We start from the raw sequence: 27,986 nt of genomic DNA, 5'->3' as shown, positions 1-27,986 counted from the left end.
TTAGTAGCGGCTCTGGCTTCCTGGTGGGCCTGGGGGCCCTGGGGGTCCAGGGGGCCCCTGGATCCCTGGCTCACCCTTAAGCCCCATGGGCCCCCGCTGGCCCGGGGACCCTGTCTTCCCAGCAATCCCTGGTTTTCCCTGAGGCCCTGAGGGTCCCGGAGACCCTGGGGGCCCCTCTGGCCCTGGGGGCCCCACGTCCCCCTTGGGGCCTGGCTGTCCTCTTGGGCCTCCACTTCCAAAGCTTCCCTTTGCACCTTTGAGGCCTGGGAAACCTCGAAGGCCAACCGGCCCCCTTTCTCCCACAGGTCCTGGGTCTCCAGGCTGCCCCTGAGGCCCCTGGGGTCCCGGGGGGCCGAAGCTACCAGGGTCTCCTTTTGGTCCTCTGCTGCCAATGGGCCCCTTCGTGCCCATGTCTCCTTTGGGTCCTCTTGGTCCTGGAGGGCCGGGAGCACCTAGGGCCAGAGAAAAGGGGGGAGAAGTCAGTGCACGAGGGGCAGGTCCCCTGAGGCTTTCCCATGAAGCAGGTGTGGTGCCCAGGCCACAGGGACGAGCCCGAGGGTTAGCCAGACACCAGGGCCAGGTCTGCCAACTGACAGAGCGCGGGCCGATCCCGTGACTTCTCTAGGTCAGCCAGACCACCTGTGCAGTGGGGGCGAGAAGCCTCACCTACAGGCTAGCGGGGATTCGGAGACAAGGCGTGTAAACGTGCTTGAGGCCTGGTGCACAGTGAGAATTCATTGTTCCGACTTCAGGGCTCAGTTTGGGAACTGAGAGAGCTGGGCAGCTCTGGGAAATGGCCAAGACTGTCCAGGTCTGGAGGCCGGCCTGGCCTTCTATACCTTCTCGTGGTCTTTGATAACCCCCCTTCCCCACAGACCTCACACCTTGGGCTCTGCGCATGACTCTCAGGGGACTAGACAGAGATGGAGTCAGGTAACATGGGGCAGAAAACCAAAAAAGTGAGGCACGAGAGACAGACCCTTCCCAGGATGAGTGCATGGGCACAACAGCCCAGAGAAAGGACAGCTCTTCCAGGAGGCCCACCCTGACTACCCCAGCCTATTCTCGGAGCTCCTGAGGCTACTACTTGCTGAATCGTGCAGGTGACGCGTAGAAAAAGTCACAGTATAGCGAAAGCAAACCCAAGGGTTTGCCTATCTGGTAGACCCTGATAGACTATGGAACCCCAGGAAAAGAGTGAGGGTCATGGCTCACATCCCCCACCCTGGGCATGGCGCCTGGCATGTGGCAGAGAACTCCCCCACAGCTGTGGCCCCCTGCTCCCACCCGGCTCTGGCCTAGCACCTGGGGGAGATGCCCAGATAAAGATGTGGTTTGTCCTTAAAGGGCCCAGGTTAGCTCCCAAGCCAGGGGTCAGTTGACCGTAATATCCTTCTGACTATGTGGATCTGAGAGTCACCACCTCCCAGAGTTGTACCAACCCTGAGGACACAAAGCAGAGTGTGGCCATCACTCTGTCCAAGGCATTTCTCAATGCCCAGAGCATGGAGGAAAGAGGACCCTCTGGCTTCATGAGGATCATGCAGCGAAGGCCCAGCAAAGACCTGGCTTTCTTCAGTGGTCTCTGCAAAGGATGCTGGGTAGGGTTGGTGGGAGCAGTGCGCCCCAGGGCTGGCCTGGGGAATGAATTCTCATGCCCAGACTCAGCTCTCCCTGAGAATTCTGCTGCTACATCATTCCTCTTGCAAAAGACTTCCAGCATTTTCGAGCAAGGTGGGAGCCAGTCCAGTTCCTGCATTTCACAGAGGAGGCAGCGAAAGCCCAGAGAGGTAAAGCAGTATCCTCAGGGGCCCTTGAGCAGAAACTAGAACCCAGGTGGGCCTCTTGGGGAGGAGGGATTCTGCAGCTGGGAGCTGGGAGCTGGGAGGCCTGCCAATGGCCGTGACCCAGGTCTGCGATGCCAGGGCCTCCTCCCCAGCTAATGAAAAAGCAACTGCTGTGAATCCTGGCTGATGCTACCCACTGCCCACCCTCACTACCCACCCCACCCCCCATGCTCCCCACCCCTGCTGCTCCCTGCGTGTCTGCTTCCCAGAGTGTTTCTGTGGAACACAGAGTGTCAGTGACACCATCCTCTTTAAGATCTAAATTGGGATCTAAACTGGAAACTGGAGCCCAGACAGAGTCAGCCCCACGAGGGCCAATAAAAACCTTCCAGCCATTCCCTGCCCCCGCCTGCCCATGCCCACTTCCCCCCACACAGGGGGATGTGGCCCTGTGTGGACTCAGCTCACGTGGCCGGCCAACTGCACAGGAGGGGATTCCGTCACCCGGCTGGCGGGGGCAGGGGTGGGGCTGGAGGGCTCTGGAGGGGACCTGGCCTGGGAGCAGCCAGAAGGCAGGACCTGCTTTTCAGTCTGCAGAGGGCCTCCCCCAGCCCCTCACCCCGCCCTGCCGCCTGCAGTGAGGCAGCCCAAACAACCTGGGACAGGGAGGGGCCCATGCGGGGACCTCTCCTCCCCCCCCCACCCCGCCGCAGCCTGGCAGGACATGCTAGGAGCTGGCAAAGTCATGGCACCGGTCGGTCTTCACCCCAGCTCTGGCCTCGGCACCTGGGCCAGCAGAGCCATCAGAGGTGGAGAGGCCCCTGGAGGCTGGGTGGGCAGATGGGACTCAGAGGGCCCTGCAGCGATGCTGGGTGCCTTCCCGCCCACTCTGGAGCTCGGCTCTCGTCTATAAAATTGAGAGTCGCACTTGACAGTTCCGAAGGGCCCCTGAGCTGCGCCACCACCCCTCCTCCTGCTTCTGTCCCTGCTCCCTGGCCTGCTTCCCTGGGCTCAGCCTCTGCCTGCTCCAGGAACACAGCTCCCTGGTTCTTCACCCTCTCTCCTTACAACCACGGCCGTGCCTTCCATCCTCGTTCCCTGGATGGAGCGGTCCACACTCCCCATTTCCAGCAGAATCTCAGGAAAAGCGCGAGAAGTCTCCTCTCAACGAGGGCGCCCTGTCTGAGCAGCCTCCTGGTCCGGCAGGAGCCCCCTCACTCTCTCCCCGGGACCCCATCCTTCCCTCGCCACTGTCTTCATCAGGTGCCCGCTCCTCTCTTGCTCAAGGGGCACAGCAGCTGGCTGCCAGGACTTCTCAGGGTCTCTACACCAGTAGTGAGGGAAAAAAGGCAGAGGGTAAAGGCCCCCTCTTCTGCCCGTCCCCCCAGCCCTCGAAGCCTCCTCTTCCTGGGGGAGCTCCTGGCGGCTTCCCTGGATGGGGAAGGCTGGGCGCCCATGTGCCCGGGGAGAAGGTGTGTGCCCACCTCGTTGCCCCAGGAGGTGGCAGCCCCCAGCCTGAGGGGGAAGGAGGACGTCAGGGAAAAGAGCCACCTCCCTTCTCCACACCCCCAGTCGTGGCTGCCCCCACGGACCCCATCTCTGAGGACACAGAAGGGCGTCCTAGACAGTTCCCTTGAAGACATCAGGTGGGGTGGCCACGTCTGGGGCTACTTACCAGGCCTCCCTCGCTGTCCACGTCCGGGACCAGTAGATGGAGCCTGGCCCGTGTCGGTGTGCCTGTGCCTGCGACACCCCCCCACCCACCCACCCCCCCCCCCCCGCTCACTCTCTAACTTCTCTGTGACCTGCCTTCTCTTGGAGAAGGGAAGGACAATGAGAGCAGCGAACATGTGTCTACCGAGTCTCTCCTGTGTCGGCGCTGCACACAGAGCTTGCTGTCCCGTTCTACAGATGAGGAGTGGGGGTGCGGGGGCTGGCAGCTTGCCCAACGTCATCAACAGGAAGGGGTAGAGACAGGACTCAAAGCCAGGCCTGCAGCTCTGAAACCCATGCTCCTTCCCCCGACGCTGCTGCCTCTGGTCCTCGTCACGCTGTGGCTGGGGCTCCTGGCCCTTTCCCCAGCCCCTCCCTGCCTCCCCCTGCCAGGGCCTCCTGCCTGGTGCTGCCCAGAGGAGACGGACGGTCCACACGGAGCAGGGAAGGGGAACCTGAAGGTGAGCCGAGCCTCAACCGGTCCCTGCTGGGCCGGCCGTGAATCATGCAGTCAGAGGGGAGGGCCGGCGGGACCTGGGTCTAGCCTGGGAGGAAGTAAACAACCGTAGTTTTGTGGTTAGCTTAGGAGCCAGGAATGTGGACAGAGGCTGACCGAGGCACTCTGCAGGACAGGGTGCCCTTGATGCAGCCCATAATCAGATCCTGGTATCAGTAGGGCTAAGGGCAAAGGAGGGGAGGGCTGGATCCTGCTCTGGGCAGCGGGGGGACATTTAAGGCAAAGGAGGAAACTGAGCGGCAGAGGCGGAGGTGCAGAGTTGGGGGAGAGGCACGGAGCACCCTGGAGTTCTGGGGAGGCCCATAATTACTCAGGAAGCCAGAGACTGTAATTAGGCCATCCCGGCCCATTAGGGTAGAGCCACAACTGACTGCATGTCTGGGACAAGTAGGTGGTCTGCTCCTGGTCCGCACTGGGAACCCGGAGGGGTGTGTGTGTGTGTGTGTGTGTGTGTGTGTGTGTGTGTGTGTGTGTGCAGAAGCACCAAGTCTGTCAGCACCCAACACGGCCCACCCATGGGTGGGGTAGCACGTGGGCAGGAGGAGCTCACAGTCCTTCTCATGGTCCAAAGCAGCAGGCCAGCTTACAAGGACAGAAAGAAGTAGAAACAGAAGGGGCCCCTCTTGGAAGACTGGTGCCATGGAAGGCACACTGGCCTGGCCTTTGGGGGACCCAGGTTTGGGCCCCAGCTCTGGTATTAACAAAGCAGATAGCTGGGTAAGTGTCTGTCCCTCCTTGCACTTCAGGCTTCCCTCTATTCACTGAAAATGTTGACCTGAGTCAGGGACTGTCGGTACAGGTGGCTGTTACCCAAGGAACACAGGAAAAATGACGATGCACTTGTATTCTGTGGCACACGAGACTGCAGCTGACCAAAGTTCCCACGGAGAACAATCCGAATCATCAGATCAGATCAAGTAGCAAGACATCCTTCTGATGGCTTGGGAAAGAGACCAAAGGCCAAAATCACAGGGAGAAGGGAGAGCCCTTAAAGCCTGGCTTTCTTTGCCACGTTTCTTCTCGAGGCATTTGTCAATTAGTGATTAGTGTGGACCGAGCGGCTGAGAAGCCACACAGAAGGCTGCAGCTGTCAGACTGAGAAGCTGAGCAAGGCTTTCAGCAGCTTCCCTGGGGCTGGAGTTCAGGGCTGCCAAGATGCAGGAGGATACGAGGCTGTGAGTACATTTGCTATAAGGACCACAGGGCAGAGAAGTCGAACAGAACAGTCAGCTTCATTCAGCAGTGCTGGGGAGACAATAATTGGAGTTCAAGACCGACAAGGTGGTAGGGCCCTAGTAAACAGTCCTCCAGGACCATGCATTGTAAGTACGAGTGTGTCGGAAACAGGCCAAGTGTCGGGCCGCCGGGGTGGTTCAGTTGGTTAGATGTCCGACTCTTGATTTCAGCTCAGGTCGTGATCTCTGGGTGGTGACACTGAGCCCCGAGTTGGGCTCTTCGCTGGGCGTGGAGCCTACTTAAGATTCTCTCTCTCCCTCTGCCCCTCCCCACTTGAGCACACACACTCTCCCTCTCTCTTATAAAAAAAAAAAAAAAAAGGCCAAGTGTCACCTTCCTTGCCCACCCTCAGCTTCTAGCCTTGTTTATGCTTTCATTATGCACTCACTGAGCAAATGTTTCCTGAGTGCCTTCCAAGGCCAGGCACTCTGCTGGGTTTTTGGTGAGTGAGACAAGGAGCCCATCACCAACCGAATTAGATTTGGAATCATCCCTGAAATTAGGACACCATTTTATAGTTTACAAAAACCTGTTCATACCCATTGTTGACAATGATATTCATGGGATATATGTAAGGCAGGTATTAATGTTCTTATTTGTGGATGAGGGAAACTGAATTGAAAGTAGCCAAGAGCCTTGTCCAAGGTCACCTGGCTAATAAGCAATGATGGTTTCCTGTCTCCAGTTCCCAAGTAACAGTCCTAGCCCAGACACTGTCTATCACAGACACAGATATCATCCTACAGAGTAGGAAGAGAGAACTATCCTATGGGAGGCACAAAGACTATGGAAGCAGCACAGCCTTTCTGTTGAGCAAATGGAGCTAGAAGAGGTCTCAAGGATCAGCTGGTCTTATCCTTTCACTTACAGATGAAGAACAAAAACAAAAAACAGAGGCTTAGGAAGATTAAGTGATTCTGTCTACAGACTCAGAGCAAATTAGAAGTCAGACTTCTCTCCCATGTCATTTAAGAGTCCAGCCCTTCAGTCAGCACTTGGCACCTTCCACACTGGCTGTGGTCCCTGCTGTCCCACCCCTGGTATTCTAGAGAGCAGCTCAGCTCCAGGCAGGGGGAGACCTCATGGCCAGCTCCAACATGTGAGGCTGGTGGCCCCTGTCTGTGCAGGGAAGAATGAGAAACAAGTGCCTGTAGGAAAGGATGTACATTTGGCACCTGAAATTTTCTCTCCGATGAGAAAGCTTTTACCCGTGCCGCTTTACCAACCAAGACGAATGTAGACAGACGTGCAGGGGTTGAGCCAAGAGTCGGGCGTGGCTGAAACAAATGTCCCACCTTGCTCACCAGCTAAGATGAGGTCCTTTGATGACAACTCTGCCATCATTAGCACAAGAGCAAATATAAATTCCCATGACTCTTGTTGGGTGGTACTTAGAATGAGGTTCCTCTCCAACACTTTGAGTATCATCTTTCCCTTTTTCACTCTCTGCGCCGCACCCCTACACCTAGGCAGGACCTGAGTGGAAAGTCGTTTCTGGTGCCTGCAAGCTCATGCTCTCAGTGTCTCCTCTTCAGGCTGGACCCTGGACACGTGCATCTCAGAGCCACGGAAAAGGGTCAGGACATAAAATCATAGTGTGACCTTGAGTTAATGCCTTGACCTTCCCCAGTCTCAGGTCACCTTTCTGTAAAATAAAGACACCAACTCCTTGGTGTTGCCTCGTCTACTATACAAAGGTGGTTGTGAGGCCAAAATGAAACAAAGCATGTGAAGGGACTTTGTCATTGGGAAAGCTTTATATTTCACTTGTTCTCGGGCTCAGTGCAACAAAAATACAAAATTACCAGAGAATGAACCATAAGAACTATCCAGTAATGCCTTTACTGGAAAAATGAATCCTAGAGATATGTATGCTAGACGAAATACTGAGGGAAGGTTTCAGTTACCCAAGAAACACTCAGTACCTAGGTTTGCTGCAAAAATGTGACAACAGGCAAACAAGACCTACCCCCACCCAACACCACCAATTTAGATTAAATAAAAAATTAACCCTAGTGACAGTAGAAATGCTCCCTGATATAAAATAAAGGCAATACAGGTTTGAGACTAGGTTAAAGCAAAATAGAGAATCAGAGAGGTTCGTTCCAAGTCTGTGCTCTGCGGAGAGAACAGAGCTGTTTGGGATCGTGGGGCCCTCCCTCCTTCCTCCTTGGAGCTCCCCAGGTTATCAGGCCCAGATGTCTGGCCCCCCAAATGTAAACCATAAATTCTGGAACTGCCAGGTCTCAGTGGCTACCTAATTCTATTATTTAGAGCCAAGACTGGTTATATTTTCAGGTCGAACATTCTTTCCACAAAGACACACGCTTTCTCGGGGAGGGTCCAGGGAATCTGGGTATAGCCATCCAGATTCCTAGGATAAAAGAATCCCAATTAGGAGTCTTTTGGACTATTTTCCAAGAGAAAAACTGTTGGGAATACTGCTGTGAAAGGGTAGAATGAAAAAGTAATAGTATTTGTTTGGGATTGAGTTGTGTCCCCTCAAAATTCGTATTCTGAAGTCCTAACTCCCAGTACCTTGGAATATGACCTTCCTTGGAGACAGAGTCCTCATAGAATCAATTTTAAATGTGGCCACTAGGTAACGCCGAATCCAGTATGACTGGTGTCTTTATGAAAAGGGGAAACTGGATACAGAGACAGACCCGCACAGAGAGAAAATGACAAGACCCAGGGAGAAGCCGGCCACATACAATTCAAGGCCCGGAACAGAGTCTCACGGCCCTCAGGAGGAACCAATCCTGCCGACACCCCGGTCTCAGACTTCTGGCCTCCAGAGTTGTGAGACAATACATTTCTGTTCTTTAAGCCTCCTGGTCTGTAGTACTTTGCACCAGCAACCTGAGCAGATGAATACGGTGTTCATTTCACAATGAAGTTCTCATAAGCAGAAGCCATAGAGCATTTCAAGTGAACTGAAGGAGTGGTCCAGGGAACCCCCATTCGATATGGAATCTAGGGGTAAGCTGGGGATGGAGGTAACCCGAGGGGAAGAGGAGGCCAGCCCCTGGTTAGGGAAATTGATGGGGAGTAGACAGCAACGCCGCCGAATGGCCTGCACTGTCACCAAGGAGCACATTGCATTTGCTCAGGCGCTTTTAGAGGGACAAGGTTTTATGTGACTTTGGAGAAGGCCATTCGAGGCAGCTTGCAACTTTGGACCTGAACTGCCTTGAATTTGAATCCTGTGTCCATTCCTTGATAGCTGTGTGAGCTTGGCTAGACCTCATGTGGTACCCAGTTCTTCACTGCAGGCTTTTTGGGTTTCCAGGACCCTGGGAATGAAAGGAGGTAATGTGTATGCCATACGCTTTCTGCAGGGTCTTTGTATGTATTGCTCCCTCCACCTGGAACTCTTCTGCTCATCCATGCTGACCCTGTTATGCTTGACTTATTCCTCCTTCTTTCTCAGGTCTGATAGTTAATTTCATGAGTCAACTTGACTGGGCCATGGGGTGCCCAGATATTTGGTCAAACATTATTCCAGGTATGCCTGTGAGGGTGTTTTTGGATGAGATTAATATTTGAATCAGTAGACTGAGTCAATCCACAATGCGGGTGGGCCTCGTTCAATCAGTTGAAGGCCTTATTAGAACAAAAAGGCTAAGAAGGAACTCCTCCTGCCTGACTGCTTCAAACTGGGACATCAGCTCTTTCTTGCCTTTGGGTTTGAACTGAAACATTGGCTCTTCCTGGGTCTTGAGCCTGCCAGCCTTCAGACTGCAACTACACCATCAGCTTTCCTGGGTCTCACACTTTTGGACTCAGATTGTAATTAAACCATTGGCTCTCCCAGGTCTCCTGCTTGCTGACTCACCCTGAAGATCTTCGGCTTTCCTGGCTTCTATACCATGTGAGCCAACTCCTTCAATCCCTTATAGTAAATCAATCTCTCTTTTCGGAGATCCTAATGGACACAGGATATATATATATCCTGTTGGTTGGTTCTGTTTCTCTGGAGAACCCTGACTAATACAGACTTGGGTACCAAGAGTCATTCTAAAGGAACGGAATTTTAAAGATGAGTTTTCTAAATTGATCTGGGGTTTCTGGAATTGACTCTCTAAGATTTAAAGATGCTAATGACCTTATTTCTAGGTAGTAAAGACAGCCTAAGAGTCTGTCTATTATCACGTGATAATAGAGGTATGAAAAGTACTGGAGACTCCTCATCAACCACTTATGAGAGGCAAGGATCTGGGTGACCACGTGTATGATACTTTCAAATACTTTTTGTCAAAATAATGAATATAATGAGGATTGGTTGCTCCTAATGTTACTGGACAAAGTCGGGAAAGAAAAGGTTGAGCTTAGGATTCAAATTTCCAGTTCAAGTGTCACATAAATGACCTGCAAGCTTCTATGTCTGCCCTTATCCCCTGTAGATATGGGGATGAGATTGCTGAAAATCTAACATACCTCGTCCTGGGACTGGCTGAATTGCAATGCCGATTGAATTCCCAGCTTCCCGGGGTGTCTGCTGTTAAAGTAAAGGCATTGACTGGGAAGGAATGGGATCCTGAAAGTTGGAATGGGGATATGTGGGAAGACCCTGACGGAGCTGGGGACACGGGACCCCTAAATTATGATGAGTCATCTTAGACAGTGGAAACAGTTTCTCCACCCCCAGTAAAAGTGACTTCTCAGAGCACCCGGGTGGCTCAGTCAGTTAAGCATCTGACTCTTGATTTTAGCTCAGGTCATGATCTCAGGGTTGCGGGATTGAGCCCCACAGTGGGCTGCATACTCAGCGGGAGTCTGCTTGAGATTCTCCCTCTCCCTCTGCCTCTCCCCCCTGCACTCTCTCTTTCTCTAAAATAATAAAAAAAATAAATCTTTTTTTAAAAAATGACCTCTCAACCCCTGTCTGAAGCCTGCACTGCCTGAGGAGAGGGCGGTGGCCTCCCCCACTGCCAAGCAAGACAATGCTGATGCTCCTGAGGACCCAACTCCACCGCCCCTCTTTGCTTCTAGACCTATAACTAGACTCAGTTCTCAGCAGGACCCTAAAGGTGAGGTACAGAGTATGACCCATGAGGTGGTGTGCTATACTCCAAAAGAACTACTTGAGTTTTCTAATTCATGCAGATAGAAATTGGGGAGTATTTGTGGAAATGGATACTAGAGGGGTGGGATAATGGTGGCAGAAACATAATGTTGGATCGGGCAGAATTTATTGATAGGGGCTGACTAAGCAGAGATTTTCTATGTAATGGTGCATCTTGAGGAGTTAGAAAGGGTCTAACAGTGTGTTTGGTTGGCTGGCTGAAGCATGGGCCAAAAGGTGACCCACAGTGAGTGAGAGAGAAGTGCTGGATCTGCCTTGATTTCATGTGAAGAAAGGGATTCAAAGACAGGGAAGGTGGGATGTTGGAGTGGGTTTGTCATCCGAGACCCACTCACCCGCCTGGGAAGGTCCAGAAGACATGCCTTTCACCATGACTGTGAGAAATAAATCTGTGAGGAGAGTCTTAGAATCCTTGAAGAGCTCTGTGATCATTCCTTGTAGGCCAGACCTTGCAGGGAGAGCTGCAGTCACTCAACTGGGAAACCTAACCACAATGAGAATAATTGGGTCCTGGGGTGGCAGATACCTAATGGTGGCACTCAACTGCCTAAGGCAAGGAGAGCATGGATACCATAATAGCAGAGTCAATGCAGTGACGGGGATAAGCTGACACGCACAGACCCGTGGCGTTGGCTAGTTGGTCATAGTTTGTGCCTAGAAGTGAAATAGATAAGAAGCCTACACAATTCTTACTTGTTCTGAACAAGCAGAGAAGTTCTAGGTCAAGTGAACAAAAATCTAATCTGAATTATAAAAACAGTCATGGCTTCTCCTCGGACTTGAGCCTGTTTACAAACCCAGAATGACTTAAATGAAAGGGAAGCTGGGCACCCTTGAGAACGGACCCCGGTATACACCAAATATTTATACTGTTAATCTTCCCAGCCTTCCCCAAAAGGACCTACAGCTTTTTACCAGGATAACTGTACACTGGGGAAAAGTAATCATCCCTTTCGGGGACTGCTAGACACTGGCTCTGAGCGGACACTGATTCCAGGAGACCCAAACACCACTGCGGTCCTCCAGTCAGAGTAGGGGCTTATGGAGGTCAGGTGATCAATGGGGTTTTAACTGAGGTCCATCTCACAGGAGGCCCAGTGGGTCCCTGAATCCACCCTGTGGTTGTTTTCCCAGCTCTGGAATGCATAACTGGAACAGACATACTAAGAAGCTGGCAGAATCTCCTCACATTGGCTCCCTGATCTGTTGAGTAAGGGGTATTATGGTGGAAAAGGCCAAGAGGCACTGACCCTATCTAGGAAAATAGTTAACTGAATGCAATCCTGCATTCCTGGAGGGACTGCAGAGATTAGTGCCCCCACCAAGAACTTGAAATTTGCCAATTTGGCCAGTGCAGAGGACAGGTGGACCTTGGCGAATGACAGTGGATTTTCCGAAGCTGAACCAGGTTGGGATTCCAACTGTAGCTGCTGTACCAGAGGCAGCTTCATTGCGTGAGAAAATTAACACATCCCCCGGATGCAGCTATTTATTTGGGAAATGCTTTTTTGTCCATACCTGTTCATAAGGCCCACCACAAGCAGTTTGCTTCCAGCTGGCAAGACCAGCAATACACCGTCACTGTCCTGCCTCAGGGGATCTCAGTGCTCCAGCTCTATGTCATACTTCAGTTCATAGGGAACTTGTTCTCCTTTGCACTGCATTGATGATATTATACTGATTGAACCTAGCGAGCGAGTAAGTAGTAGCTCGCTCTTTGTGAGACATTTATGTGTCAGAGCAGGGGACAGAAATACGACAAAAATTCAAGGGTCTTTGGGGCGCCTGGGTGGCTCAGTCGTTAAGCGTCTGCCTTCAGCTCAGGTCATGATCTCAGGTTCCTGGGATGGAGCCCTGCATTGGGCTCCCTGCTAAGCAGGGAGCCCCCTTCTCCCTCTCTCCACTCAAGCTCTCTCTCTCTCTCTGTCTCTCTCAAATAAATTAAAAAAAAAAATTCAAGGGTCTTTTACCTCAGTGAAATTTTTAGTGGTCCAGTGATGTGGGCATGTTGAGATATCCCTTCTAAGGTGAAGAATAACCTGTTCCATTTGGGCCCCTCCTACAATTAAAAAAGAGGCACATCTAGTGGGCCTCTTTCGATTTTGGAGGCAACATACACATTCCTCACTTGGGTGTGCTACTCCAGCCCATTTACTGAGTGATCTCAAAGCATGCTGGTTTTGAGTGGGACCCAGGACAAGAGAAGGCTCTGAAACAGGTCCAGACTGCTGGTTAAGCTGCTTTGCCACTTGGGCCATATGATCCAGCAGACCCAATGGTGCTTAAAGTGGCGGTGGTAGATAGGGATGTTTAGGGCATTTGGCAGATCCCTATAAGTGAACTGCACTATAGACCCTTAGGATTTTGAAGCAAAGCCATGCCATCCTCTGTGGATCACTACCCTCCTTTTGAGAAACAGCTCTTGGGCTATTAGAGGGCTTGGGTAGAGACTAGATGCTAGCCAAGGACCATCTAGTTACCATGAGACCGGAGCTGCCCATCTTGAACTGGGTACTTTCTGACCCACCAAGTTATAAAGCTGGGCGTACAGAGCCACATTCCATAATCCAATGGAAGTGGTATATATGTAATCAGGCCTGAGTAGGCCCTGAATGCACAAGTAAGTTACAGGATAAAGTGGCCCAAATACCCATGGTCCCCACTCCTACTATACTACCTCCTCTCCCAGCCTGCACCTACGGTATTATGGGGAGTTACCAATGACCAGCTGACAGAGGAAGAGAAGATTCTGACCTAGTTTACAATTGGTTCTGCATGATGTGCAGGCATCACTTGAAAGTGGACAGGTGCTACATTACAACTTGAAGGGACTTCCCTGAAGGACAGTGGTGACTGAACACCTTCCCAATGGGCAGAACTTCTGGCAGTGTACCTGGCCATCGTGCTTGCTCGGAAGAAGAAATCATCAGGTGTGTGATTATAACCTGCTTCATGGGCTGTGGCCAATGGTTTGGCTGGATGGTCAGGGACTTAGAAGAAACACAATTGGAAAACTGGTCCCAAGAAATTTTGGGGAAGAGGTATGTGGCGAGTCCTCTCTGTAGGGGCAAAAAAAATGTGAAGACATTTGTGTCCTCTGTGAATGTTCTCCAAAGGGTGAGCTCAGCAGAGGAGGATTCTAATAGTCAAGTAGATATAGCACGACTTATTCTGTGGGATACCAGTCAGCCTTCTGTCACCCCTGTCACAGCCCAGTGGGCTCATGAACAAAGTGGCCACGATGACAGGGATGGATTTTGTGCATGGGGTCAGCGACATGGACTTCCAGTCACCAAGGCCAACCTGGCTATGGCTACTGCCAAGTGCCTAATCTTCAACTGCAGAGACCACGAACAAATCCCCAGTATATGGCACCATTCCACAGGGTGATCAGCCAGCTACCTGGTGGCAGGTTAATTACACTGGACCACTTCCATCATGGAAGGGGCAATGTTTTGTTCCTGATGGATTAGAAACTTACTCTGGATATGCATTTGCCTTCCCTGCATGAAGTGCTTGTGCCAAAAAATACCATGCAGAATGCATTATCCACCATCGTGGTATTCCATGGTATTCCAGTGTAGCATTGCTTCTGATCAAGGAAATCACTTCACAGCAAATGAAGTTCAACAATGGGCCCATGATCATGGAATTCCCTGGTGTTACCATGGTCCCCACAATCTTGAAACAGCTGGCTTGACAGACGATTGAAATGGACTTTGAAGACCCAGTTCCAGGGCTATAGCTAGGTGGCCATATCTTGCAGGGCTGTATATGGTCTGAATCAGTATCCAGTATATATGGTGCTGTTCCTCTGATAGCCAGGATTCACTGGAACTGGGATCAAGGGGTGGAGATGGGAAAGACACCACCCACTATCACCCCTAGTGACCCACTAGCAAAATGTTTGCTTCTTATTCCCACAATCTCATGCTCTGCTGGCTTAGAGATCTTTGTTCCAAAGGAAGGAATGTTTCTGCCAGGAGATACAACAATGACTCCATTGAACTGGAAGTTAAGACTGCTGCCTAGTCACTTTGGGCTTCTCACGCCTCTGAATTAATAGGCAAAGAAGAAGTTATTGTGCTGACTGAGGTGACTGATCCTGACTACCAAGGAGAAACTGGACCACTACTCTAAAACGGAGGTAAGGGAGAGCATTTTTGGAATTCAGAAGATCCCAAAGAGTGTCTCTCGGTGCTACCATGCCCTGAAATAGATTCAGTGGAAAACTACAACGGCCCGGTCCAATCTAAGAAGGACCCTAGATTGGGAATGAAGGTTTGGATCACCCTACCAGGTAAAGAATAACAACCAGCTGAGGTGCTTGCCAAGGGAAAAGAAAATACAGATGGGTAGTGGAAGGAGGAAGTTATAGATACCAGCTATGACCATGTACTCCTTGTCAAGAGTATTTCTTCCTTGTTGTGTTATAAATAAATAAATAAATATATATATATATATATACACACATACACACATATGTATAGTATTTTTGCTTTCTTCCCTCTCTTATCCCCTTGTCATGTAACATAAAACATAAAATATATTGACTTTATATCACAGTATTGTTAACTTTATGTCATAGTATATAAATTATGAGATATCAAAGGGAAAGGTAAATATCCCTCCAGGATTTTACCTTCTCTTCTGGGGAAGGGGTTAGTGTGGTTTTGGTTGTACACAGGATACTCGCATCATGAGCATTAGGCAGAACTGTAACCTTGTTAGTATCTCCTTTTGGGGATTAAGTATTATTTAAGGAGATGTGTATGGGTGCCAAGTTGACTTGTGATGGTTAATTTTATGTGTCAACTTGACCGGACCACCGAGTGGCCAGACATTTGGCCAAACATTATTCTGGGTGTGTCTGTAGGAGTGTTTATGGATGAGACTAACATTTAAACTGGTACTGAGTAAAGCAGATTGTTCTCCTCAATGTGGCGGGCCTCATCTAATCAGTTGAAGACCTGAATAGCACCAAAGACTGACCCTCCCATAAGTAAAAGAGAATTCTCCTGCCTGATGGCCTTCAAACTCCCCATCATCTCTTCCTGTTCTACAGCAGCATCTGGCCTTCCGACTCAAACTGGAACATCAGTTGAGCAGATTTTGGACTTGCCAGCCTCCCTAATTACATGAGAAAATTTTTAAAATAATTTCTCTCTCTCTCTCTTATTGGTTCTGTTTTTCTGGAGAACCTGACTAATGCAGGGATGAGATGAGAGAAGAAGAGAACATCAGAGTAATGAACATCCCAAGCGGCAGGTGGCTGAGCACCCCAGTGATGGGGTGGAAGGGAGAAAATGAGAAAACAGAGTTTCCAAGATGAGGTCTCTCTATTTCTCTGTGTGGACCCAATCAAACAAATCCACGTACGAAAATCCAGTTTTGTATGGCAGGCAAAGTTATGAGTCATAGCACCTTTACAAAAGAGGTTTGTAGGTACAGTAGACCTCCCTTATCCGTGATGGATATGTTCCAAGACCCCCCTATATAGCTTGCTTTTTCCTATATATACTTACCTATGATAAAGTTTAATACATAAATTAGGCATTTCGTGAATGTTGTCTTGCTCTCTCTCAAAATATCTATGGTACTGCATTTGCCCTTCTTGTGATGACCTAAGATGATAAAAGGCCTAAGCAATGAGATGAAGTGAGGTGAAGGATGCAGCCGTTGTGACATAGCATTAGGCTACTATTGACCTTCTGGGGATACCTCATTAGGAGAAAATTGAAACCACAGATAAAGGGGAGCAACTGTGTTTTAAAGCTTCCAGTTGCCCTAGGCATCAGCTACAGGATTGCATGAGCCTACCAAGACTTTTGCCTGAAACCAGGTACTTCTGCGTCGGGCAAGATCAGCACAGCCCTCTGAGAGCTCCATAGCAGGTGTGGCCCAAGTCTGGCTCTTACCTCTTAGGATGGTGACGTTTTGAAGGATTTCTCCATGCTGCGTGTCCACAGCCTTCATCTCCTCCACGATCATGGAGAGGTTGCGGACATTGAAGTCCAGCCGCGCACTGAGCAGGCTGAAGTGCTCCCGGAGCAGGTCTGTGGTGCCCAGCATGAGGGAGACAGACTTATTCAGGTAGTAGAGCTCCTCGGCATGGGTGTGGAAGCCCAGCGTGCAGGAGAGCCGCACATCGTCCAGGTACTTGAGCATGCTGTGCACGTGGTTGTCGGTGGCATTGATGTTGGTGAAGATGGTGCTGATCTCGATCTCATGCGAAGTCATGCGTCCTTCTAGTGTCTCGAACCTCTCCACCGTGCGGTTCTGGGCATAGCGGGTGTGGTATTGCAGATCGTGCATGTTCTCTTCGTGGTCGTCCAGGAAGGACGAGATGTTATCCAGCTGCAGCTGCAGGCCCATGACCTGCAGCACCAAGTCGTGCATGCTCTCGGCATTCTGGCTGATGCGCTGGGAGGAGACCCCCAGGGTGGCCTGGATGTTCTTGACCGCTTCTCCGGTCTTGGCTGAGGTGGTGCGCAGGGTGCTGAAGAGCCGGGTGTAGTTTTGCCAGTCGGTGACAATCTTCTGGAGGGTCAGGGTCTCCTCGTCAGTCTTCCGCCGGATCCCGTGGATCCACTCCGAAGTCTGCCCCACGGTGAAGTTGATCTGGTGGACTGTAGCCTTGACATCATAGCAGTCCTGGGTGAGGTCCTTCAGAGAGAGGTCCAGGCCGGCTGTGGTGGCCTGCCAGCCTCTCACCTGGGCAAGAAAGAGCCCCAGAGACTGGTTGACTTGGTGGATGGAGAATGAACAACTGCCCATCTCCTGGGAGATCTGACTGCTGGTGGTGGAGAGCAACTCGTGGGTCTGAGAGGTCTGGTCCAGTTGCACCTCCTGGGCCAGAAGCATCTTCTGAATTCCCTCCAGCTCCTCCTGCAGTTTTCTGATCTCTTGCTCCAGCTGCCCAGCCTCGTGGCAGAAGGAACAGTTGTTTGGGGCTTTCAGATCTTCAGGGGAAAGAGACAACATTTTGAGTTGCAGAAGGATCATAGGACAAAACTTACTCCTTTACCTATTTCAGAGCATAATGGATTGTCAAGTGGCTTCCCAATCCCTCTTCCTATCCTAGGCCTGCTAGGAAATCCTTTTTGGGAAAGCCTTACCATCTCTATGAAATATTATTTTACCAAATGTCTTTACTCTGACCTGAAATGTAGAAGTGGGGACATTTTTTTCCATCTCGCCACCAAATTCTCGAGAATATATCTTCACAACTTTCTAAGGTTGCCAAGAACCACCCATTTACACTTTATCTAAGTATTTCTCCAAGTATTTTTACATTTGTTATCGATAAACTTATGGGGAAAAGATGGTGTGGGGATTATTTCTCCCTGTGACAGTCAAGAAATGAGGCACAGAGAAGAGGCTTGCCAAATATCACTCAGCTAGTAGTTTCTCTTTCTGTCAGGGCAGGCCACCTCTACACTTTCTATTGTGGCTCCTTCTGTCTCAGTCTCAGAACGAGAAGGTCCCTGGTTAAAGCAGGAGATAAAGAGGATTATGAATTGGTAGGGTAGGGTAGGGTAGGGTAGGGTAGGGTAGGGTAGGGTAGGGTAGACTTACCAAGAGGCTTTGGAAGGTCTTAAAATTAATTTCTGGGTGGCTGGGTGGCTCAGTCGGTTAAGAGTCTGACTCTTGATTTTGGCTCAGGTTATGATCTCAGGGTCCTGGGATCAAGCCCTGGGTTGGGCTCCCTGCTCAGCGGGGAGCCTGCTTGTCTCTCTCTCTCTCTGCCCCTCCCCCTGATTGCACTTGCGCTTTCTCAAATAAATACATAAATCTTGAAAAAATAATAATAATCTCAGATACATAAGAATGACTGAGGACTGGAGTGTCTTTGGGTTCCTTTTCTACCTGTAGGCTCCGGCTAGATCCGTACCACTCACAGAAGCCCTGACCCCAGTGCTGGGTGAATCCCAGGGCAGCAGCCCTCTCTGAGTGGACAGGGAGGAAGGGAGCCATAGCTGCCTTTCCCTTGTGCCTGGAAGGTTGGTGAAGGCTGCCCTACTCCAGGGCACCATGGCCTGAGGGGGGACACTTACCCCTCCCCCATTAATACTGGTCTTCCTTCATACTCATGAGCACACCTGGATGCTGGACACTTACCCAGTCCTTGGAGATTTTCCTGCATAGACATAAGCTTCTTGTCATAAATGGCCTGGGCCAGGGAGATGTCTTCTGAGAGAGAGTCCACTTTCCTGAAAACTGTATGAGAAAACAGATGAGAAACTGGGGCAGGGTCTTAGTTCAGAGAAACGGCAATCATTTACTAAGAAGTTATTTTTACCAACCTCTCTGCCATCAAAACCGTTCACCCTTCTATGGGGCTTTTCAGTGGTGGTAAGGGAAGATGCTTCTTATGGCCAGAGTTCGTCATGCATTCCTTAAAAATATATATCTACATCTATCTATAGATCTAGGTAGATCTATATCTCTTTATATATCTCCCTTAAGTGTTTACATGTATGTATACATACACTTGTGTGTATATATGTGTATGTGTGTGTGTGTGTGTGTGTGTGTACATATATATCCCCCTCCAGATTTTAAAACTAGGACCTGACCACAGGCTAGACTAGAATAGGGAAAATTAAGGGAAAAAAAAAGCACAAAAAGAATATAAAAATTATTCTTAATCCTACCACTGAGAGATAATAGCCATCAATATCTTCGTGTATCTCTTAGACTCTTACTTATCTCCATAACCACTCTGTAGTTACATGGATATATGTATATTTTTTTAGAAAACAATAACAGAAACCTGGAATGTTTGGAATATCTCATTTATTTTCTTTCATTTTGCTTCACTGGTATCATGTCATGGATGTTTTCCTATTGAGGTTTAAATCACTTTTAAGATCATTAATTTTAATGTCTGTATCATACTCTATATAAACGACTCAGCAATTATATAAAAATCCCCTGTGGTGGGGGGGGCCCTTCTGAGCCTACAAATAAAACTTGATACGTAAATATGAGTAACACTTGTTCCTAGAAATAATCCTTATATTTGATGGGTGTGTGTATATGGTTATTCTCTTAGGATAAATTGCTTGAAGTAGAATTAATGGGTCGAAGGGTATTAATATTTTTGAAGTTGGACACAGGGTTCCAAAGTGACCCCTAGGAAAGATTTTACCAGCTTATACCAGCTTCTCAGGGGTCAGTGTCGGCCAGGGGTTAGAGCACATCTGGGCAGCAGCAGGATCCCTGGCTTTCTCTAGCAAACGCCTGGCTGGATGGGGAAGTGAGAGTAGAGGACGGGGTAGACAAGATGCTCCCCACAGAGCCTATGAAGGCAAGTCCCGGGGGATGGAAACAGCCCCAACAGGAGAGTTGGGGAATGCAACTTCTGGTCCACACTTGCCCCAGATTTGTTGGGTATCTTCAGGCAAGTCAGTTAGTCTTTCTGCAGCTTGACTGAATCATCTGTAGAAGGAAAGTATGAAGCTAGATGACTTCTAATGTTCTTCTCAGCTCCAAAATTCCATTTTTTTTTGGAATCTCTGGCCTTTAATTAACATTGTACATCTCAGAGCTGTTGAGACTTAAATACTAGCAGTGACATGTTGAGAGATCCTAGGAACAGTTCCCTAGAGTTTATAGTATTTATTATTCCATTTGAGCCTTCCCCAAGCTAGAATTGCTTATATAGATGGGGGGAACAGAGGTGTAGAGAGACTGAGTGACTTGGATTCCTATCCTAACGCTTTATAAAGTCTTACGTCCAAGCCAATAGCCAAGGGCTCATTCATGTAATTCACCCTGTTCATTTCTTCACTGTGCATTTCAAGATTTGTAATCACATATTAATTTGTTTACTGTTTTCCTTACTTTTTAGAGCTTATTTTTTTCTCATCCTTTCACAATTATGTCTTTTAATGTATACTAAAAAAGTACACATATATAATTTGTAAATAAATAGGTATATTTTACAGGTGTGAGATTATCATTTTTTTCTTTCCTATTATGTAAGTATAAAAATTTTCAAACACAGTAATCAAGGCTTGGACAGTGACTATCCTACTTGTAGGTAGGTAGTAGGTAGTAGTGTATCTGCTGTCTACATTCTATAGTCCACATTTTACTGTATTTACTTTCTTGTACATCTGTCCAGTTTACCTTTTTATCCATTCATCAACCCATCTAGTTTTTTGATGTATTTTATTTTATTTTTTCTTAAAGATTTTATTTATTTATTTGACAGAGAGAGACAGTGAGAGAGGGAACACAAGCAGGGGGAGGAGCAGAAGGAGAAGCAGGCTTCCCGCTGAGCCAGGGAGCCCCATGCGGGGCTCGATCCCAGCACCCCGGGAGCATGACCCGAGCCGAAGGCAGACGCTTAACAACTGAGCCACCCAGGCGCCCCTGATGCATTTTAAATCAAACTTTTTACTGATGGGGTACACGGTCAAAAAAAGTTCATAGGTTATTGCTCTAGACCTAGGGTTGGCAAAGCAGGATCTGCATGCCGAATCTAACCCAGGGTCACTTTGTTGGAACAAAGCCATCTCCATTCATTTACGTATTGGCTCTGGTTTTACGATGGCAGAGTGGTTTTGACAAAGACCATGTGTGGCCCGTAAATCCTAAAATATTTACTACCTAGCCCTTTACAGGAAGTTTGCCAAACCTTGCTCTAGATTATAAGCCCCATAAAGACAAGGCTTATGTTTTATTAAGCAGTATATGCCCAGTGCCTAACACGGTTCTTGGCTTATAGTATGCATGCAACAGATACCCAATTAAATAAGTAAGTGGATTTTCCAAGTCCCTATGAGGAAGACTGATTTTGCTCAAGACTCTGGACTTTATCCACAGTCCTGACCATAATACCTTGACTAGGACTGTCCACATATATACTCACAAATCTCTACTCATTCATTTGACGAATATTATTGAGCACCTACCAACCAGGTCAGGATGGTGTCGGCTCTGCTCTAGGGACTGGGGATACCCAGGCTGGAGGCAAAAACAAAAAGGAAGCCTAAAGTTCTCCCTGGATGCCCCGAATGCACTCCTCACTCCCAAATTATTATGATCTTCTGCTCATTCACTATGGATCTTAGGGCAAATCATTTCACCTTCCCAGATATGTGGAATGAGGTCGGCCTCCCGTTTCGGGGCTCGTTGAGATGATTCGTGGATATCATGTATGCGATAGGACCTGGCGCCTGGTGGGCACCCCATCACTGTCCACACCCTCTGAAGCGGGTCGGCGCCTGAGTTCCACTCTGGGCTCAAGCCTGTGGCTCCCGGAGCTTTATTCATGGTCCTGCAGGTGTGGAGAGCTGAGGCCCTGTAAGGCCTGGCCAGCAACAGACTTGGGAAGTTCCCTGACATCCAGTTTGCTACCTCATAATGGTGGACAGCAGCTCCCCTCTCCTCCCCTGGCAGGATCTGGGCCCCTTTCTGAGAAGACAAGCCCCGTGAAGTGATTTGGTAGAAAGAAGTAGGGCTGGATGGGGTGAGGCGCTTGGAAAGTTCTTGAATCAATGGTCCTCAAACCTGGCTGCACACTGGAATCGCCCGAGGGACTTCTATAGACTAGCAAGGCCAGGGTCCTACCCAGAGATTATGGTCTCACTCATCTGGAGGGAGGAGCTCTGGCGTCAGTTTTTTCAATGCTCTTTGAAGGGTTAGAATCCCCCAGACAAAATGGAGAACCGCTCTCTCTGATGGTGAAATGGGAGGGACCTTGATGTTCCTATCACCTGGTACAAAGTAGGTGCTTGGCTTCTGTTGGAGTAGTTAAAACCTTCAGCACTGCTGGGACAGGACTAGAGTGTCTATTCTAGTGTCAAGTGTCATTAGCATGCCGGCCTCTTGTCCTCAAGCCAAGAAAGACAGTTGCTGAATATCTCTAGCCAGGCCCAGGACCAGGTGCCTCCTAGACTGAGGCACCCCCACCGCCGCCCCCATTCCTCACTTGTCTCACCCGTGTCCCGGCCTTGTCCCCAGTGTCTAGTCCATCGGAACAAACAAACTATTGGCCTCCCTTAGTAAAGACATCTGGATTTTTTCAATCTGAAGCTGACTGGCTTGGGACTGCAGCAAGAAGCCGTCAAATTCATTTCCCTCTGTTTAGCATGATCTATTAGCATTCAGAAGGCAGAGGTTGCCCGAACCTGGCTGTGCGCCATCATCTGGGTTGTCTACCATAGCCGTACAAGCTGTGTTGTGTATGACAGCCACCACACTCCAGGTCCCTGGCCTTCACCTGCAGGGCTCCGCTCTAACAAGTGAGGTCCAAGTGAGACTCAGGAATTTGCATTTTAACAAATACTCAGGGTGACCTTGATGCAAGCAGGCATCCAATCTCACTTTAAGAAACACTCACAAAGACCATTGGAAGGGGCTTCGAAATTGCCCGATCCAGGGATCTCAGCCCTGGACGTACATTACCTGGGGTGGGGCCCACACACCAGTATTTTTTCAAAGCTCCCAGGTGATTCTAACGTGGAGCTGAAACGGGGAAACACGGGGCTAGTCCTGTCCTCTCATCTTACCAGTAGCAAAACAGAGGTCCCGAGAGGGGAAGGGCCTTGCTCAAAGCCAAACAACTACTTACGGACTGGAAATCAGAGGCCCGTCTTTGAAGTCTGAATCAAGTATGAAGATTCCCCAGCCAGAAAGATACTGGCCTACCCCGAGGCTGCGGGGCACCTGCACTCACCAAGGGAGGCCAGCACGGCCACGGCCACTAGGAGCAGGGCCAGGAAGAGGTAAAGAATCCGCACCGATGTGTGCAAAGACAGGTTCTTCTGGCAGCGGCTGCAGCGGGGCCCCGGCCGGTCTGTTGGGGGACAAAGGAGACCAGTGGCTGAGGCTGCAGGTGAAGGGCCAGGTTCATGTTCCCGCTGCAACCTATCTCATCACCTCTCAAACCAGCCTCAGAAAGGGAGTTGTTCTCATTCTCATGTCTGCCCATCTCACCATGTTCTCGCTAGGTCCTCGAGCTTTTAGCAGTAGAAGAGACCAGAGTTGGGGTTTTCAAAGAGCACCCCCATCAGTGCCATCCTCTCTCTTAGGGCAACATCAGTGGGCCCAAGGTGTAGGGAAACACCTCTTCCTGACACATTGGCCTTATGATGGTCCACAACATGGGGCAGCCGGCCTATGTCACCATTGGGTGTATAATGTGTCCCACTGTGCCTAGGATATTCTGGGCTTTAGCCTCGAAAGATCTCCTCTTGTGGAATTCCTCAGTATGGGGCCAACCAGTCACACACCCTGGGAAACCCCTCAGCCCCCAAACGTCTCAGGTGACAAGGAGTTCTCCTGGAAACGGAACAAACGGTTCCAGCCCACCGGCTGGGTCCCTGGTATGGAAGAAGAAGGAAGCCAGGTGGCCAAGGTCCAGTGGGAATACAACTGTGAAACTGTTGTGACATTTCTAAGGCAGATTTGACTTTAGCTGCACCTTATGAGTACTGGGAACATTTAAAACTCCTGATGCCCCTTTCATACTCCAGACCAAAAGGAATCAGAATTTCTGAGGGCTGGTCACGGGCTTCCTGGGGTGATTACAATATACAGCATGGGTTGAGAATAGCTATGCTAGTCTATCCTGAAACCCACCCAGAAACCCTCCTCTAAGGAACAGTTCAGGTGGCATTGGTTTCTGAGATGATCCATTATCCATCACGTGGGTCCTGAAGGTCAAGGGCATGAGCCACTTGGGTGGCATGGGGTATGGTGAAGGGGACAGTTCTGGGCCAGTTAGAGGACAGGCCCTGGGGGAGATGGCAGAGGTCCCTGACTGGTCTCAGGAGGAGCCCTGGAGACAGATGTCACTTGTGTCAAACTCTGACATCATCTACACGGCATAACCCAGGATGATGCAAATCTGCCCTTCTACCCTCCAGGGAGTAGTGAAGAAAGGACAGCCAGGATTTTGAAGCCATGTGGAGCGATAAGTCACCAGCCTGGGGATGGGGACAAGGAGATCAGAGGGCAGCCCCCAGGGCCCTTACCCTCTGGTGTGCATGGGAAGGTCGGCATGTCCTCGTCGTCACCAGCCAGCTCCTCTTCTGTAACACACAACGCATCTCCATCGCCGGTGGCCGACCTCACTGTGATGGAGCCAGTGCGGTCAGACCCGGGGTGGGAACCTGGATCCACACCCACCCCTCTCCAGCTGCCCCAATCCCCACACCCCAGGCCCACTCCTGCCCTTGAAGCCAAGTCAGCCTGCTGGAGCTCCGGGTGGCCAGACAGTAAGCAGAGGAAATGGGAAAGGAGGTAAGAATCAAGTGACTGAGGAATTGAGATATCCCAACAGGTGTGAGTAAGGAGATGTTACGATCTCCCACAAACCAGTAAAGATACACAGGCCAGCTCAACTGCCTGTTCTCTTCCACACCTTGCTCAAACCCTTGGGGTGGAATAAGAGCCGGTTGTTTGATCCAGCTCAGCATCCTTCCATTTCCCGGCAAGTGGTAACACAAGCCGAATTCCCTTGCTCCAAGGTCAAGGGTGAATCTGCAAGACTCTGCATCCAGCCCAGCTGGGGGCCTGCAGAGAGAAGGAAGTGGGAGCCAAGAGGATAGGAGATGGTCACAGACCTCTGCCTCACACACTGCCTCATCCAGGATCTGACAGGGTGTGGAAGGGACCATGGGAGGAGTAGGTCTCATGTGGGAAGGCTGATCTGGTACTGGTTCCCTGGGATCATGTGTTCCTTAAATAAGACCTAGGTGATGGATTCCCTCATTCAGAAGAGTGTTCTTGTTACCCGGACACCTCATACCTCCTTCTCTTTACAAGACCTGGTCTTTTGTAAATGAGGAGGAGAAAGATGCCCAAAATAAGCAGAGTGAGCCAAATTTCCAAGTGGCTGTTTAAGAATTAAGGTAACCAGTACTTTTGCCCTGGGAAGTGTGTGGGGGCCAGGGAGATGTGCAAACTGATCATGACAACCAAAGTCCTGGGAGATGTCTGTTGAGGGGATTTTTTACAACTATGCCTCAGGGCACCTGGGTGGCTCAGTGGGTTAAGCGTCTGCCTTCGGCTCAGGTCATGATCTTGGGGTCCTGGGATTGAGCCCCACACTGGGCTCCCTGATCAGAGGGGAACCTGCTTCTCCCTTTCCCTCAGCCTCTTCCCCCACTTGTGCTCTCTCTCTCTCTTTCTCAAATAAATAAATTTTTAAAAAACAAACAAACAAAAAAACTATGCCTCAAAATCCAGAGGCAATAAAAGAAAAAAACTGATATATTTGACTATATGATAATAAAATGCTTTTGCATGACCAAAAAACTGGGAGAAAATATTAACAGTACATATTACAGATAAAGAGCTAATATACCAAGTTTATAAAGAGCTTTAAAAAATTCAGGAAATGGAATGAATTCAGTAGTCACAGGATGCAAAATCAATGTATAGAAATCTGCATTTTTTTTAAATGTAAGTGCCACACTGGGTGTGGAGCCCAATGCAGAGCTTGAACTCACGACCCTGAGACTGAGACCTCAGCTGAGATCAAGAGCCACCCAAGCACCCCTGTTGCATTTCTATACATTAATAACGAAGCAGCAAAAAGAGAATTAAGGAATCTATCTCATTTACAATTGTGCCAAAACCAGTAAGATACCTGGGAATGAACCTAACCAAAGAGGTGAAAAACCTATACTCTGAAAACCATAAAACACTGATGAAAGAAATTGAAGATGACCCCAAAAAATGGAAAGACCTTCCATATTCATGGATTGGAAGAACAAATATTGTTAAAATGTCTATACTATCCAAAGAAATCTACACATTTAATGCAATCCCTATCAAAATACCAACAGCATTTTTTACAGAACTAGAATTAACAATCCTAAAATTTGTATGGAACCATGAAAGACCCTGAATAGTCAAAGCAATCTTGAAAAACAAAACTGGGAATATCGCAAAGCTAAAGTAATCAAAATGGTATGATACTGGCACAAAAATAGACACATAGATCAATGGAACAGAACAGAAAACCCAGAAATAAACCCATAATTATATGGCCAATTAATTTTTGACAAAGGAGGAAAGAATATGCAATGGGAAAAGGAGAGTCTCTTCAACAAATGGTGTTGGGAAAACTGGACAGCTCCTTGTAAAACAATGAAACTGGACCTCTTTCTTACACCATACACAAAAATAAACTCAAAATGGATTAAAGACCTAAATGTGAGACCCGAAACCATAAAAATCCTAGAAGAGAGCACAGGCAATAATTTCTCTGACATCAGCTATTATGATCTTTTTATAGATTTGTCTCCTGAGGTAACGGAAACAAAAACAAAAATAAACTATTAGGACTACATCAAAATAAAAAGCTTCTGCATGGTGAAGGAAACAATCAACAAAACTAAAAGGCAACTTACAGAATGGGAGAAGATATTTGTAAATGACATACAGAAAAAGGGTTAGTATCCGAAATATATAAAGAATGTATAAAACTCAACACCCAAAATATGAATAATCCAATTAAAATGGGCAGAAGACATGAACAGACATTTCTCCAGAAGAGACAACCAGATGGCTAACAGACACATGAAGATGCTCAGTATCACTCATCATCAGGGAAATGCAAATCAAAACCACAATGAAATATCACTTCATTCCTGTCAGATGGCTAAAATCAACAATACAAGAATCGTAAGTGATGGTGAGGATGTGGAGAAAAAGGAACACTCATGCACTGCTGGTGGGAATGCAAATTGGTGCAGCCACTGTGGAAAACAGTATGGAGGTTCCTCAAAAAGTTAAAAATAGAGCTACCCTATAACCTTATGATTCAGTAATCACCTTACTGGGTATTGACCCCAAAAATACAAAAACACTAACTCAAAGGGATATATGCACCCTGATGTTTATTGCAGCGTTATTTATAACGGAAGCAGCCCAAGCATCCATTGATAGATGAATGGATAAAGAAGATGTGAGATATATATATACATATATCACATGGAATGGAAACTCATTCAGCCATAAAAAGAATGAAATCTTGCCATTTGCAAAAACATGGATGGAGGTAGACAGTATAATGCTAAGAGAAATAAGTCAGTCAGAGAAAGACAAACACCACATGATTTTATTTGTATATGGAATTTAAGAAATAAAACAAATGAGGGGCGCCTGGATGGCTCAGTTGGTTAAGCGTCTGACTTTGGCTCAGGTCATGCTATCAGGGTCCCGGGATTCAGCCCCGAGTCGGGCTCCCTGATCGGTGGGGAGTCTGCTTCTCCCTCTGCCCCTCCCCCTGCTCATGTTCTCTCTCAAATAAATAAATAAAATCTTGAAAAAAGAGAAAAACATCCCCTAAACAAATGAAAAGATGTTCAACTTTATTCATAAGATAAATGCAATTTTTAATTTTTTAAAAAAGTTTATTTATTTTTTTAGAGGGGGGGGAGGGACAGAGGGCAAGGGAGAGAGAGAATCTTAAGCAGCTCCACGCTGAGTGTGGAGCATGATGTGGGGCTCAATCTCACAACCCTGAGATCATGACCTGAGTGTAAATCAAGGGTCAGATGCTTAACCAACTGAGCTACCCAGGTGCTCCAAGGTAAATGCAATTTAAAACTACAGTGTGAAAACATTTCTCACCCATCAGATCGCCAAAAATGCAGAGGCTGACGATACACTCCAT

The 27,986-nt window shown here is 48.7% G+C and overlaps 1 protein-coding gene across 1 annotated transcript; it reads right to left on the bottom strand.

Moving 5' to 3' along the window:
* Positions 1-27,986, bottom strand: SCARA3 (scavenger receptor class A member 3). The gene is made up of 6 exons (XM_088021322.1): positions 27,944-27,986; positions 24,334-24,471; positions 23,034-23,153; positions 18,464-18,562; positions 16,261-17,304; positions 1-452 (listed from the first exon to the last, which is right to left on the bottom strand). Exons 1-6 carry the CDS (start codon positions 27,984-27,986, stop codon positions 1-3), a joined length of 1,896 nt encoding a protein of 631 aa, XP_087877448.1.

Source organism: Eumetopias jubatus, unplaced genomic scaffold, assembly GCF_037043125.1.
Source record: "Eumetopias jubatus isolate StellerSeaLion01/CBP00866 unplaced genomic scaffold, mEumJub1_p1.0 scaffold_2, whole genome shotgun sequence".
Lineage (NCBI taxonomy): Eukaryota > Metazoa > Chordata > Mammalia > Carnivora > Otariidae > Eumetopias > Eumetopias jubatus.
This window is presented reverse-complemented; position numbering and strand designations above follow the sequence as displayed.